The 14,500-nt window shown below is 42.4% G+C and overlaps 1 protein-coding gene across 6 annotated transcripts in view; it reads right to left on the bottom strand.

Moving 5' to 3' along the window:
* RALGAPB (Ral GTPase activating protein non-catalytic subunit beta) overlaps nucleotides 1–14,500 on the bottom strand; it is a 142,874-nt gene that overhangs the window by 31,564 nt on the left and 96,810 nt on the right. For 5 of the 6 annotated variants that reach the window (XM_039498169.1, XM_039498168.1, XM_039498170.1 and 2 more), the window contains 6 exons: nucleotides 12,208–12,359; nucleotides 10,666–10,853; nucleotides 8,608–8,714; nucleotides 6,696–6,848; nucleotides 5,461–5,670; nucleotides 4,253–4,411 (listed from right to left, as the gene is read on the bottom strand). In XM_039498169.1, coding sequence (XP_039354103.1) covers nucleotides 4,253–4,411; nucleotides 5,461–5,670; nucleotides 6,696–6,848; nucleotides 8,608–8,714; nucleotides 10,666–10,853; nucleotides 12,208–12,359 — 969 coding nt within the window. Of the gene's footprint in view, nucleotides 1–2,594; nucleotides 2,725–4,252; nucleotides 4,412–5,460; nucleotides 5,671–6,695; nucleotides 6,849–8,607; nucleotides 8,715–10,665; nucleotides 10,854–12,207; nucleotides 12,360–14,500 lie in introns of those variants that run through there. The other variant, XM_039498173.1, reaches the window with a different exon arrangement.

The raw sequence follows: 14,500 nt of genomic DNA, 5'->3' as shown, positions 1-14,500 counted from the left end.
ACAACGGATACACACATTACACTGAGGGCGTTGTTAACATGATCAGCAGCGAGACAGTTAATGTTAACATTCAGTGTTATGGTTCAGCCTCATTGATATGAGAGTTCACGAGTCTCAGAAGTATTGTTCTGGGCCATCTGCAAACTCAGGCATACACAACTGAATGGATTTCTCTCTCATTCACATCAGAAAGGCTGATCTTCAGAGCTCTAAATAAGGCTAGAGATGTTTTTAAGGAAAATTTACATTCTGGAACATAACTATGTGGCTATTTTTAAAAAATAGTTATTATGCAGCCATTTCCATTTGCCTGGATAAATAATTACATCATACGTGAGGCCCTACCAAAAGGCGAAAGAAGATCATGGGTACTAATAACACTGCCCATAAAGATGAGACACAAGACCAGTCAGGCTGGAAAACTGTTAGTTGTCTGAAGTGTGTAGCACCTGGTAATACATTGTTATCACTGTGCTTCCTTAATGAAAGCCCAAGAGTTTCAGAATTGTGCACACATTTCCAGATAGAGAGATGAGCACACATTTGCACATGCACGTGGATGGTTAGATACGCTACTTCCCTGTATATGTGGAGTTACTATAGTTAAGCATGCTAATGTTATTACTGCATACCACAACTAGGCAAGCAAATGCAACTCAGATGATCAGATTTTAATGACGCAGACTTTACATGTATTTTAATGGTTCTGTTACCACATATGGACTATACCCACAAATTTTTTTTTTTGATACATATAGACCTCTGAAAAACAATGTAGTAACATACTGTTTCTCGGGGGGGGGCTAGCTCAGTGGTTTGAGCATTGACCTGCTAAACCCAGGGTTGTGAGTTCAATCCTTGAGGGGGCCATTTAGGGAACTGGGTTTAAAAAAACAAACCCCAACACACACATAACTGTCTGGGGATTTGCCCTGCTTTGAGCAGGGGGTTGGACTAGATAATCTCCTGAGGTCCCTTCCAACCCTGATATTCTAGGATAATTTCCTATGATACAGCAATGTTCTATTTGAGTGTACCTTTATGCAGCTGTTTACCCAATGTGTTTCTCATAGAACCTGTTCTTACACTGATTCAAACTGCATAATCTACTTTCAAAGAGTATTGAATACACATTAAATTGCTGATATGTACCTATAAATCCATGGGAGAAGTGACATACAGAAGCTGTACAGAGAGTCAAGTGAAAGCTAATTTTTCCTTAAGATGACATAAAAGTGTAGGTTTTTCCAATTCCTAAATATTTCAATTATATTCAGCAGTTTGGACTGATTGCATGCTTGCCTAAAACCAACCACAAAATTAAATAATATATTTAGAAAAAGGTGAATACAACCCCCTACAATATGCCAGCACATAATGCTGCTCATTACTACTTCAGTTTACTATTCTGCCTCTGCAGCACTACAACATCATCATGTTTTTTCTGGGTACTTTTCATATCAGTGATTTTCAAGGACACTGTTGCATGTGTACAGTGCTGTGTTGTACAGCAGTATAAGATATTATTTGTGCATTACGACACAGAACAGCGTTGAATGTAATAGCCCATGAATACTGTAGGTGACCTGATTATTGGAATAAGAACAGGAATACTTGTGGCACCTTAGAGACTAACAAATTTATTTGGAATGTGTACTGTATGCACACTGGGTTAATTCAATAGCAGGATGATCAAGAAATGAGGACAACAGCCCAGACAACTGCCCCTCAGCAAATACCCGGGACTATTGACTCTAACACTACTGCCCCCCATCCCACCCCCACGCACAAACGCTCCTGCTGAGATACCCAAACTGGTTGAACCAGGCTCAGAAAATACAGGAGAAGAGAACTTTGGCCTGAACTAAGAGAGACGCTCAGGGAGGGGAAAGGTGAACCCAGACTCCAGAGGCGAGGGGTCTAAGGGAAGTTACACCTAGCAGGGTCCCCATAAGAGGATGGTTCAGGCCTTAGTTGTTTCAAAACCTCTTCTCTTGTATTATGCTTTGTTCCTACTGTTAAGATAAAACAATACTTTGGTTTTAAGAAGCTGTTTGGAGTCACTGATTTACTGCTATTTACATGCTCCAAAACGGAAAACCTTTAGAGATGGAGTCCAGTTGGACCTGCTGGACAAACACGGTTAACGCACAGGGTACTGTAGCCTAAGACACAATCTAAGAGTGGGAGAATCACAGGTTTCCATCCCAGGAAAGGAAAAAACTATATGAGGCCTAACACTTGTGGGGGTGCAATCAGAGAAGGAGTCAGAGCTGCAAACGGGACATGTGCATTTAAGGCTACAGAAACAATTTTATATTGTGCTATTTGAAAAGAGGATATGGCCACCATAAAGACAAACCATGGAACAATTTTAATGAAGCTGCTGAAGAGAGGAATAAGTTATATGCCATCCTGGCCCCTTATTCTGCAGGGCTGATTCACCTGGAGGGAGGGCCAACAGTGCTGCTGCTACCTGTCCTCCCTCAGAACCTGACAGTAACAACAAGTTTGAAGGGAGTAAATTCCCCCCAAAGAACAAAAAAACCCAACTCTCTCCAGCTAGGTCAAAGAGCTCCCTTCACTTGCTGTATAGAGTAAAAACAACTGGGTAGGGTCAGCCACCTAGCATTTCAGAGGCAATAACTTCACTTGGTCTTCACTCTGATCTTGTCCCTCTGCAGATAGGGCTCAGCCACTCATCTAGGCTAGCACTGGATAACTCTGGAAAAGAGGTTACATTTTATCTTAAGGTGATTAAGGTCAGTGCAAACTCCATAAAAATAAAATCTCAGTACTTTTTAAAAGTGGAAATACCCTGAGTTCCTCACCTACTTCAGTCCTGCGGAGATAGGAACACTAGTACATTTTTAATTAACTTGGCTTTGATCACCATGACTTAGTGCACGTTAGGTGATTCAGGAAATCAAGTACGTTACCTGAAGACCCTAGGGAATACCCAAAACCTTTGGATAATTAGGAGTACTTGTGGCACCTTAAAGACTAACAAATTATTTTAGCATGAGCTTTCGTGAGCTGCAGCTCATGCTAAAATAATTTGTTAGTCTTTAAGGTGCCACAAGTACTCCTGTTCTTTTTGTGGATAATTAGGGTTACTAGTGCTACAGAGTCTGAAACAGTGTGCTCAGGGCCTCCTACCCTACCACCAAACATCAAAGTCTACAGAACTGACCCCACAATTATAGACTTCTGGTTGGGCTCCTGCAGGCTGTCCTTTATCTTTATCTGCCTAAGCTCATAAAAATGCATGGATTGGAGCAGCTGGCTCAGCAGGAATAAGGTACTTTAACTTGAATGCCTTAGCCCTATTTTATCGTACTAAGATGTCTGGCCTGGGAAAAGCCAGGGGACAGGCTTTCTGCACCCAAACCTCACTCATCTGAAAGGTTGTCAGGTGGCATGACCCTGGTTTCAGGTAACAGTAAAAATATGTTCCACTTGTGCGTTTTAAGATAAACAAGGTTGTGCTGCATTTTGTTAGCTAAACATTTCCAAGCTTATAAGATGTGGAGAGGGTGCCTGGAGTAAACTAATTAGTTCTGTGGCAGACAGCTACATTTACACTACATACAATGTGGAGTACACAGGGAATGAGGGGAAGGCACTATAAAAAGGTCTCATTAGGATGAATTTATACACTCTTTTATAATAGTGGGTTTCCAAGGTACAGTTCAGATGCAAAGTTGTCACTGTTAGGCTCTGCAGTCCTCTAACCTGATACTCTCACTACTGATAACATCTGAATGCAAACAAGTACAGTCAGTGCAACATATACCTTACAAAGCAGTAATTCCTTTTTACTTGTACATTTAGTTTTCCAATTCATTGCCATCTGTTTGAAATGAAACCCTACAAAAGCAAACTACCTGAACTTTGCACACCACTGGAACAAGTTATGGTATTGCTCGTACATTGGGCCTGTGAACCTTGAAAGTGTCCCTCTAATGTCAGGTTCTGCAGACAGGTGTTTCCATACATTTAGAACAGTACTGGATAACAAAGCATTATTAATCCTTTCGGCATACGTAACTAATAAATGATCCTCATTTTACAGATTAAAAGAAAAAACAAAGCACAGTGACTTGTTGGAGATCACACAGCAACTCAGTGCAGATCCAAGAATCCTGAGTCCCAGTCCTCTGTTCCAGCCATTAGACCGCAGTTATATAACTAAGAGGTAAATGAAGCAAAGACATACCGAGACCAATCAGTGCGCCAATTTTTCACATACCTCCTGGCTTGTTTTCTGGCCTGCCTTCATGTAGAAAATGAAAACTGTATCAAAAGGACGACAAGGCAGTAGATCCAAGTAACCAAGGTCATCAAAAAACCCAGGGAGAGCAGAGTCAAGTGCGATCAGATGAGGAGGTAGACGGCTGTTAGCAGTTTCCTACCAAGCAAAGAAAGAAGTTCAATTTATTAACTATTAAAGAACATTACCGGTGAAAAGGGATTTTTTTTGATGGTTTCACCATGATCCATTTTAAAATACAATGAACAAAACAAATGCAATTTTTTTCTAAATAAGATCAAAACCATAACTTAATCTTTAACACGATATAAACGCGACACCACAAAAGCCTTGATTTGTATGGTTTCGCAAAGAAGCCTGTACTATTTGATGTCACAGTGTCTCTGGTTCATTGAAGAAATTCTAGAAGTATCAAGAGATTTCACTGAGTGGAAACAACAGAAATAATTTTGAACTTTTTAATATTAATGCTTTCCCCCACACCCAGGCTAGTGAGGACTTGCAGCACACTAACACTGTGCTGAACTCCACATGGACTTTGTTTTGTAGATCACCACTAAGTACTTCTTGGGATTATTATTTCTGCAACAGCTCAATCCTCTGTTTGTTGACAGTCTGTACATAGCTAGAAACAAACTCCACGGTGAGATATAGAGAGCCCAAAAGCAGTGTTTCCCTCTGAAAATTGGATTATCTGTACTAACTCATAAAATGACAACTTGTACATTTAGCTAGTGTTTCCATTACATGGATCCAAAAGTGCTTTATGTAGCAACTTACAAGCTATATATGTATGGATAACTGGATCTGTTTAACAGAATACTGTAATCCTACAGAAATGTTTAGGGCTGAAAGCAACTATGGCATCCAACTGAAATTGCAGGAAGAATTTCAAGTACACAATATGTAATTATCCCAATTTAGGTACCTTTTGTAAAGCCAGCTTAGAGCTCTTCAGTCAAAGCTTGAAGCATTAGACCTCTGGCTTCCAGAACTCCTGAGAAGTTCTGGGTTCATTTCCCTATATCTGAGCAGACCACAGCTATCGTAACAGTGAGTAGCTCTAGCAGTATATTTACACAAGAGAAAACTCCATTAGCAAAGCTGCTAAATGACACTGTTCTGTCCTACAGGATATTGGGGTGTTTGAAGCCATTTGTACAATATGAAGGGAGATATCAAGTCACCTTCAGTGCCTCTAGGGACAGAAATCCAAAGTGTGACAGGAAGAGGCGGGCTGTCTGGAATTCCTGGGCAGGAGGCGGGGGCTTACACTCAGTGATTGGGTCAGGGAAACTCTTCTTGCGCCACTCCTCTTCACTCTGCTGATCTATAGAAGTCTCATAAGTGATCTGTTGGGCCATACCATTCCTCAGCTTTTCATGCCGCTCTTCCAGCTGAAAAACATTATTTCACAGATATGGAATACTGATTCCAGTAACATCTCTTTCCCAGCATTTCAAAGGACCTCCCTAGCTAGTTCACAGAGCAACAAACCATAAGCTTGAACAGTTCCTGGAACATTCCCCCATGTTTATGGGAGCACTGAGTACTGAGGTCCCACAGATGTGGAGGAGGGTCAGTGGATGTGACTTGAAACCCCCCAATCAATATCATATTTCTTTAGGACAACTGTGACAAATGATGTAACCAGTGTCAACTCCAATATTGGTCCTTCAAAGGAGCTGGAAGAATGCCACATTTACAAGAGCTCTCACAAGACAGAAGAAGAGGTGCTAGCCTCTTTCCCTGGAGCAGCAGCAAGAAACAAGTCACTGCTTCAGGTCATCATAGTGTGTCAGGATTGGGGCAAAACATATTGTGTGGGGCTCCCCAATTGGCCAATAATAGGTAGGGTCATATCACAGGTCCTACTATCATCCCTGGATAGTTCCTAGACTTCACTAACCTGCAGTGAGTTTGTCACCTCGTTAACAGAAGTTGGTAACGTTCTACTGCAGGGGTCGTCAACCTGTGGCACGTGGCTCACCAGGGTAAGCCCCCTGGCAAGCCGTGCCAGTTTGTTTACCTGCCACGTCGGCAGGTTCAGCCAATTGCGGCTCTCACTAGCCGTGGTTCGCCGTCCCACACCAACGGGGGCGGCGGGAACCCGTGGCCAGCACATCCCTCAGCCCGTGCTGCTTCCCACAGCCCCCATTGGCCTGGGACAGCAAACCACGGCCAATGGGAGCCGCGATCGGCCGAACCTGCCGACGTGGCAGGTAAACAAACTGGCCTGGCCCGCCAGGGGGCTTACCCTGGCGAGCTGCGTGCCACAGGTTGCTGACCCCTGTTCTACTGCAATACCCTTTACAACAGGAAAGCTTTACAGTTAAGTGCCCCATACAGGGTGTAATTTACCAAGTGGACTCGGAAGCTGACAGGCAAAGAACAAAGGAAATCAAAGACTAAAACCTCTTACTTCCTCATTAACAATTTCATGCAAGTCTGGAATGCTCAGGTCAGCTTTCACAAAGGGGATCTTGTCCACCTCCTCAGGAAAGGGCCGGTGTTTTACACTGTATTTGAGTCCAACATCATTTTTAGGAGCTGGTCGAGGTTCTGGTAAAAACATCTGTTACGACGAAGGGAACAATTTTATGTCCAATTTAAATGCTTTGTCCTGTAGTGCAATACATTTATATTATAGAAATAATTTTCTTTAGGTGTATCACAATATCACAGATTCATAACCATAGGTAACAATAGGTTTTATTTATTAAGAAAGCATTCAGAAAACTAAATATTATTCACTTGTAAGAATTGATTACAAGTTTTAAAGCAAAATTTGATATTCAGTCCTACTCATTATGGTTCTGCTCATGGTACCTATGAACCGTGGTTTTCAACACAGTCTCTCTGCCATCAATCCCATTCGATTACATGGAAGTTGCAAGCCTTTCTGGGGTTACTTTAGTTTTAGGTTAAAGCAATTCTAATAATGTTTAAAGAGAGCTGAAGATTATTTCTGGTAGTCTCCACCTAGGCCCTACTGAATATGTGACTAGATGAGGGAAGGGTGCTGCATGTCAGGCTGATGAGCCTAGGGCTGCATAGGAGCGATACTGCAGGTCAGGATGAACTCACTGGCTGAGGTATGCAAGCAGCTTGCATACTGCTTGTAATTACAGTATTTTGCTCTCAGCAGTACAATCAGTTCCTCATGACCATCAGAGTTATTCAAACCCCAAAGTCTGAGTGGGAACACCACCACATAAGCCATGGGGGATAAGTGTCTTTGGGGTTGCCCTGAGTGCCACGTTACTAGCTTGCTTTTTTATTTATTTATTTTAAATTTAGAGGTATAACATGCTAAAAAGTAAGAAGTGCTGTATCCTTGCTACACTCCCACTGACACCAACAAGTATTTCACATGCCAAGAGAGAACCTTCCCATAGTCTCTATCAAACCTCACTATCTTGCCATTCCATTAAGTGTCTCAACTGTGTGACACATCTGCTTAAGTGCCAGGGTAGCTTTAAAAGCATCACAAGGATTATATGCTTCCCCAAAGCTTGCTTAGCCATCGGGGCAGCTCCAGGCACCAGCGCACCAAGTGCGCGCCGGGGGCGGTCTGCCGGTCACCGTGAGGGTGGCAGTCAGGCTGCCTTTGGCAGCATGCCTGCAGGAGGTCCGCCAGTCCCTTGTGTACTTGCCACCGAAGCCGCAGGACCGGTGGACCTCCCACAGGCATGCCGCCGAAAGCCGCCTGACTGCCATGCTTGGGGCGGCAAAACACAGAGCTGCCCCTGTTAGCCCTGGGCAGACTGCTAAGAGCAATTTAAGTTTTGCTTGGGTTTCCTATAGTTTTAGATTTGTGTAAGTGACCTAAATATAAAAGGGACAGCTGAGTCTGACAGCCCTGAATTTCAACCACAGTCTGAGTGTCCTTGTTTCACTGTAATAAATCCATTTCCAGTCATCCCAAAAAGCCAGAGAAATGTTTGTCAAAACCATAACGCTGGAAAATGTTCACAAGAGCCAAGAGTCCCAGAAGCCATGGCATCACCTCCACTCAAACAATTAATGCCTGAACACTGAAGGACAGACACAGTCCCACCACATGACACTTTCCAAACAATGCAGGGACTGTTTCCCTTACACACACACACAAACAATATGGAAGTAAGTAGCATTTTTGTTCAACACTCACACTGTAGTATTATAACAAATTTGTAAAGTGCACCAGAGATGTGTCTCATTACCCACAATTAAGGGCACTGTGACTCAGCCATACATACAGTAACCAATTCTGTGGGTTATCTTGCAATTTTAGTGAAATTTCTGCTGAGCATCTGTAAGTTACAGATTTCCCACTGGGCTCTGATAGAGACCTTTTGATTTGCTTTAGCTCCTCTTGGCAAAAGGCAAAGTTGCTGGGCCCACGCAAGTCTTCCAGACACCCCACGGATCAGAACCGTGACAGAAGGGAAAGAGTCATCTGCAGAGTGCACAGATAAAACATACTTTAATATATTATGTAATAATTTGCCAATTGCATTAAACACCTAAGTGATCAGCACAGACGGAAATGTATTCATACCCATAAAAGTGTCAATATACTATATCACCATGTAAACTTGTGTGATTTTCAGGGTAACTCCTCCCATCTGACCCATAAGACAGATCCCTGAAGGGTAGCAAAAATAAAGGATGATCTTTGTTGCAACATGGAAATACTATTCTGCTGCGCTCTCTGAAGATTTCAAGTGGACTTCTACCCTTGTGCCAGATCACCTTGGTTTGATTGCAAGAAGTGGTCAATTTCATTACAACTCAGCTAACAGACTAATTTCTGCATGCAGAAGTAAGGCCAGTAGATCAAAAAAAATCTGCCTGTTTAGACGTACAGCAAGTGGATTCATGGAGGGATAAGTATGTTTGTACATTTATTTTACTGTATAGGCCCTGATACAACAACATCAGCATTGGAGAACATAACATGGATTTGGACCAGTCCTTGGAGGATTTTAATGCCAGTGATATTTGACAATTTAGGACAAACAACGTTATTCTGAGAGAGAAGAACTGCTCCCTTCAGAGAGTGTGTACACTATTCCAAGAAAGTCAAGGAGTGTTATTGTAAACTTGTTGGATTGGACAGATATGGGTGTGGGTGTTTATCAGTGTCCAAACGGGACAAAAATTATCTGCTAGAATTTAAAATTAGTGATGGTCAGTGAAGTTCCAGGAGTGCTATGGGCACTTTGGGCCACAACCTGGTAACTGGATCCATGTTTCTTTTTGGCTGGGAAAGATGACAGGCCCACTGTGGTGGACACTGTCAGTGTCCATCTGAGGATAGGGTGCCAGCCACTCTCACTGAGGCATGGGTGAGGCCCCTACTCAAGTCATCCTTGATACTGATGACCTTGTAATTATAGGCTAGTATCACATCTCCCATTTTGGAGAAAGATTACAGAGATTCCGAGTCTTCAGATTTCCTTGATCCTGGTCAGTCCCACATATGGGAATGAACCAGTGTCATTGGTCAATGGCCTTCTGGCTATGGACAAGGACCATGTGCCCATGCAAACTGTTAGATCTGTCTGACGTGTCTATCTACGATATTTGCCAGAGAGGATGGAATCTTAAGTGGCCCCCTTTGTATATAGAAGGCCCAAAGAGTGATTTGGGGCTAGTGTTTGTCCATCTCTAGGACATGCTTGCGCAGGATATTGCAGAGCTCTTACACTAATTCCCTTCTTGTTCAAAGTGCACATGAAACTGCTAGGAGAGTTAGTAAGGAGCAGGGGTTATGGCACATATAATACCCTGTTGCACATCTCCTTTACAGCTAATCCCACTGGTGCAGTGGAATGGCTCACTCAGTGTCTGCTAGAGACTGGAGCGCAATTGAAGTTAAACCCCTACAGATGAAAAGCAATGACACAATACAGCTGCTGGGAGTCAGTCCCCACTGAAATATTTAATAGCAACTGAGCCTTAAACTGAGCAAATCAATACCACACACAGCAGTTGCTGGTTAAACACCAATCCATATAGTCTGACATACACTTTAAACATTCACCCTTTTATGGAGTGGAACGTGTGACTTTTTAAAATGTACTGAAGTGTTACTGGTTTTATTCCTTCAGCTGTATTTACAGAGCAGTCAGCTAAAAGCATGTGATCTCACAGGTTAGTGCACATTTATTTGGAGAATTTGGCAGGGTTTATATTAATTGTAACTACAGTGACACTTTGTTGATCTTATTGCATGAATCTCTATAATTACATGCCAGGTTTCACACTTCAATGGAACACCCTGTAGAACAGGTTTCCAGTGTGTGAAAGGCAAAAGAACTGCCTAACTAAAACAAACATTTTGCAGATATGCTACAAAGAATGGTAATCTACTGAACCAAGAGGACACAAAATGTTTAACTTACTTTGCTCATTCCCTAAAGGCTGCTCCAACATTGCCAGGATGACACTATTATCAAGGACAAAGTAGCGGAAGCTGTGTTTGTTAATGGTAGGTAGACGGGAGTATTTAATTAAGGTGGTTTCATTCACCAGGCTGCAAGGAGAAGCAGGGCCACTGGGTGAAGGAAATGCTCCAAGTAACTGCATAATACTGCAAATAAGAGAAGAATTCAGTCAACAACACATCCTAAAAAGATGCATCTTGATCCCATCTGAGATGGGAACTTTTAGACATGTTGTTCCTTTGCATCCTGACATAGGAATTTGACAACTGATCAAACCAATGATCCACATAATCCAGGTCCCGTCTCAAACAGGGACCAATAATTGAAGGCTTCAGAGGACAGTGCAAGAAACCTCATGAGGAACAAATAACCTGCCCATGTGGGAAGTTACTTCTTTAACACAAGACATAAGCAGTTTGGGAATGCTTTGAAGCATGAGCATTTCTACCCCTTTTTTATTTATTTTAACTTTTCATATACATCTGTGAATATTCTTATTGTCCATTGAAGTGTTGAATTCCTAATCCCTTCTTGAATTCCAAGCACCTGTAGCAGCCATAGTAGGTGTGCTTGCTATCACTGCTTTAGTGTTACTTTGAACAGAAATTATCCAGCAGAGCTTTCATGAACCTAGACCCCTAATTTGAGGAGTGCAGCCTTTGAAGGCTTCAGATTGCAAACTCTTCAGGACAAGGACCAGGTCTTCGTATTTGGTTGTATAGCACCTAGCATAATGGAGCCCCCGACCAGATTGGGGTCCATGGGCACTACTGCGATAAAAATATTCAATAATAATTTGAAATTATGCATATTTTTTTAAAAACTATTTTCCCAGGTATTATCTGTCTCCACCAATGCAACAGCACTATCTCAGGGTTTAATTTCCAAAGAAATTCCCTGGCTAAGAACAGTGAATGAGGGTATGATCATGTCTGGTGATGATACAACATCTAGACAGAGCTTTTTTAAAAGGCGTAATTTCTGGGGGGAGAGATCAGTTAGGTGATTGCTGTTGATCACCTACTTGATCTCCTCCCTAGAAATTACGCCTTTAAAAAAAAAAAAAGCTCCTACTTCTGGTCAGATCACCACCAGATTTGAGCATATTTAATAGTTAAAACTCCCCCCCCATTAATAATACTTATTTACATAGATAAAGGGAAAGTGCCTGGACTACAACAGTACATGCATAAGTACTTTTATGCAATACTAAGTTCATCTGCAAGTTCTGGTGAATAGTTACATTTATCTTGGTAACTACATGGAATCATTTTATAGTTCACATTAAACTGTATGGCAATTTACTGCAAGTGGAACAAAGGAGAAGGCAGGTACCCCCTTTTGCAAGCCACTTGTAAAGTTAGCAAGTTACTATCCATCCCAAGTTACCCAGTCTACCACCCATCATATCCACCCATTAAAACAGTGTTCTTCTGAATGTTAATTTCCCCAGCAGCAATATCCTGCCAGGCAGCTGACATATTCTGATGAATGCCATACCATGTTAACGTAGCTTCAGCTGCATCCTTCACCCTCATTGACGCAGGATTTGGTTCTTTATCTCCTTTGTACTTGACCTCTTGTTCACTGTTTTTGGATTTACTTCCTGAGATGCCCAATTCCACAATCTCCAACACCTCTTTTAAACAGTCCTAAAGTGGGAAAGGAACAAATTGTTTAAAGCAAAACACTCCGATCTTGTCCTCCCTAAAGGATTTCATGAGACAATGGGGAGGGATTGCCCACTGGTTTGAGCACTGGCATGCTAAACCCAGGGTTGTGAGTTCAATACTTGAGCAGTCCACTTAGGGATCTGGGGAAAAAATCTGTCTGGGGATTGTCCTGCTTTGAGAAGGGGGTTGGACTAGAGGATCTCCTGGGGTCCCTTCCAACCTTGATATTCTATTATCACCATTATAGCCACCCCAAGCACACCAAAAAATCTGTTATCTACAGCAAGGCACTCCGATACCACGGAATATGCTCCAAGGAGAAAGTCTGGAATATACGCCTTAACACACTCTAAACCACCTTCACCCAACAAGGATACTTCAGAGAAGTAGAGCACATCATATAACGGGCCACCCAAATACCCCAAGAAAACCTGCTTAAATACAGAAAACTCCCGTCAACTGTACACTCTTAAGTTGTCACTTACAACGCCACATTGGAAGCCATATGGGGTACAAACAACTACAACCCATATTCAATGAGGAACCCACCCTGAGAGAAATCTTTCCAGAGCCCCCACTTCTGGCCTTCAAACAATCCCCCAACCTCTCCAAGATCATCAACAGAAGTAAACTCCCCACAGACGAGGACATATTAACTCAAAGTGGCACCAGGCCCTGTGTCAAACAGATAGTTAAGGGTTAATGTCTCTTTTACCTGTAAAGGGTTAAGAAGCTCAGTAAACCTGGCTGACACCTGACCAGAGGACCAATGAGGGGACAAGATACTTTCAAATCTTGGTGGAGGGAAGTCTTGGTTTGTGCTCTTTTTTTGTTGTTGTTGTTCGTTCTCGGGACTGAGAGGGACGGGACATCAATCCAGGCTCTCCAAATCTTTCTGAATCAGTCTTTCATGGTTCAAACTTGTAGGTAGCCAGGCAAGGCGGATTAGTTTTAATTTTGTTTTTCTCAACTTGTAAATGCTTCTTTTGCTGGAAGGATTTTTACCTCTGTTTGCTATAACTTTGAACCTGAGGCTAGAGGGGATTTCCTCTGGGCTATATGAATCTAAGTAGCCTGTAAAGCATTTTCCATCCTGATTTTACAGAAATAATTTTTACTTTTTCTTTCTTTAATTAAAAGCTTTCTTTTTAAGAACCTGATTATTTATTTTTCCTTGTTTTAAGACCCAAGGGTATTGGGTCTGAACTCACCAGGGATAGGTGAGTTCAGATAATCGTTCATTTGTGCCATCTCTTTTTGTTTCATCTCCAGCTCTCTCCTGTGGGCAGCTTCTTCCCTGGCTGTTTCTGCATTAATTAGTTCCATCCGTCTCCTATGTTCGTTGTCTTTCTCTGTTGCTTCCAGCCTAGCCAGTTCTAGTTTGTTAGTTGCTCCACTGGTACTCATTTCCCTGCTTTCTTGTGCTGGCCACACCCCTCTGCAGTTCACTGAAACTGGGATGTATTCAGCTCAGGGTTGTTTGGTTAACAGAGATTTTCTAACTAGCTATACTCGAGAGGTAGAAAGAAAGAAAACAATTCAGCTTGTAAATTCCTCTTTGCTGTCTGTTTGCTCCCAGCTTGAAGCCTCTTCTTTAACAAAGACCCTTGTTAAAAAAACTTAACACCTCTGCCCTCAGGCTGCTTTCCAAGCAGCTAGAGAGGAAAAAAAAAATCTCACTGGCTTTAGTTCTTAAAAAAAAAATTCCCACACCGCTGCTCACCATGTCAAGGTTTCCTCCCCCACTCTGAACTTTAGGGTACAGATGTGGGGACCTGCATGGACCCTTCTAAACTTAATTCCTAGCTTAGATCTGGTAACACTGCCACTATCCAGAGATCAGTGTCTGGCACACTTTCTGTTTCCCCAAAACCTTCCCTGGGGAACACAGATCCGAACTCCTTGGATCTTAACACAAGGAGAAATTAACCATTCCCCCCACCCCCAGACTTTCCCCTCCCTGGGTTGCCTTGAGAGGCTTCACACAGATCCCAACTTCTTGGATCTTAAAACAAAGAGGAATTAGCCATCCCCCCTCCTTTTCCCCCCACCAATCCCTGGTGAGTTCAGACCCAATCCCTTGGGTCTTAAAACAAGGAAAAATCAATCAGGTTCTTAAA

Source organism: Mauremys reevesii, linkage group 13 (assembly GCF_016161935.1).
Source record: "Mauremys reevesii isolate NIE-2019 linkage group 13, ASM1616193v1, whole genome shotgun sequence".
Lineage (NCBI taxonomy): Eukaryota > Metazoa > Chordata > Testudines > Geoemydidae > Mauremys > Mauremys reevesii.
This window is presented reverse-complemented; position numbering and strand designations above follow the sequence as displayed.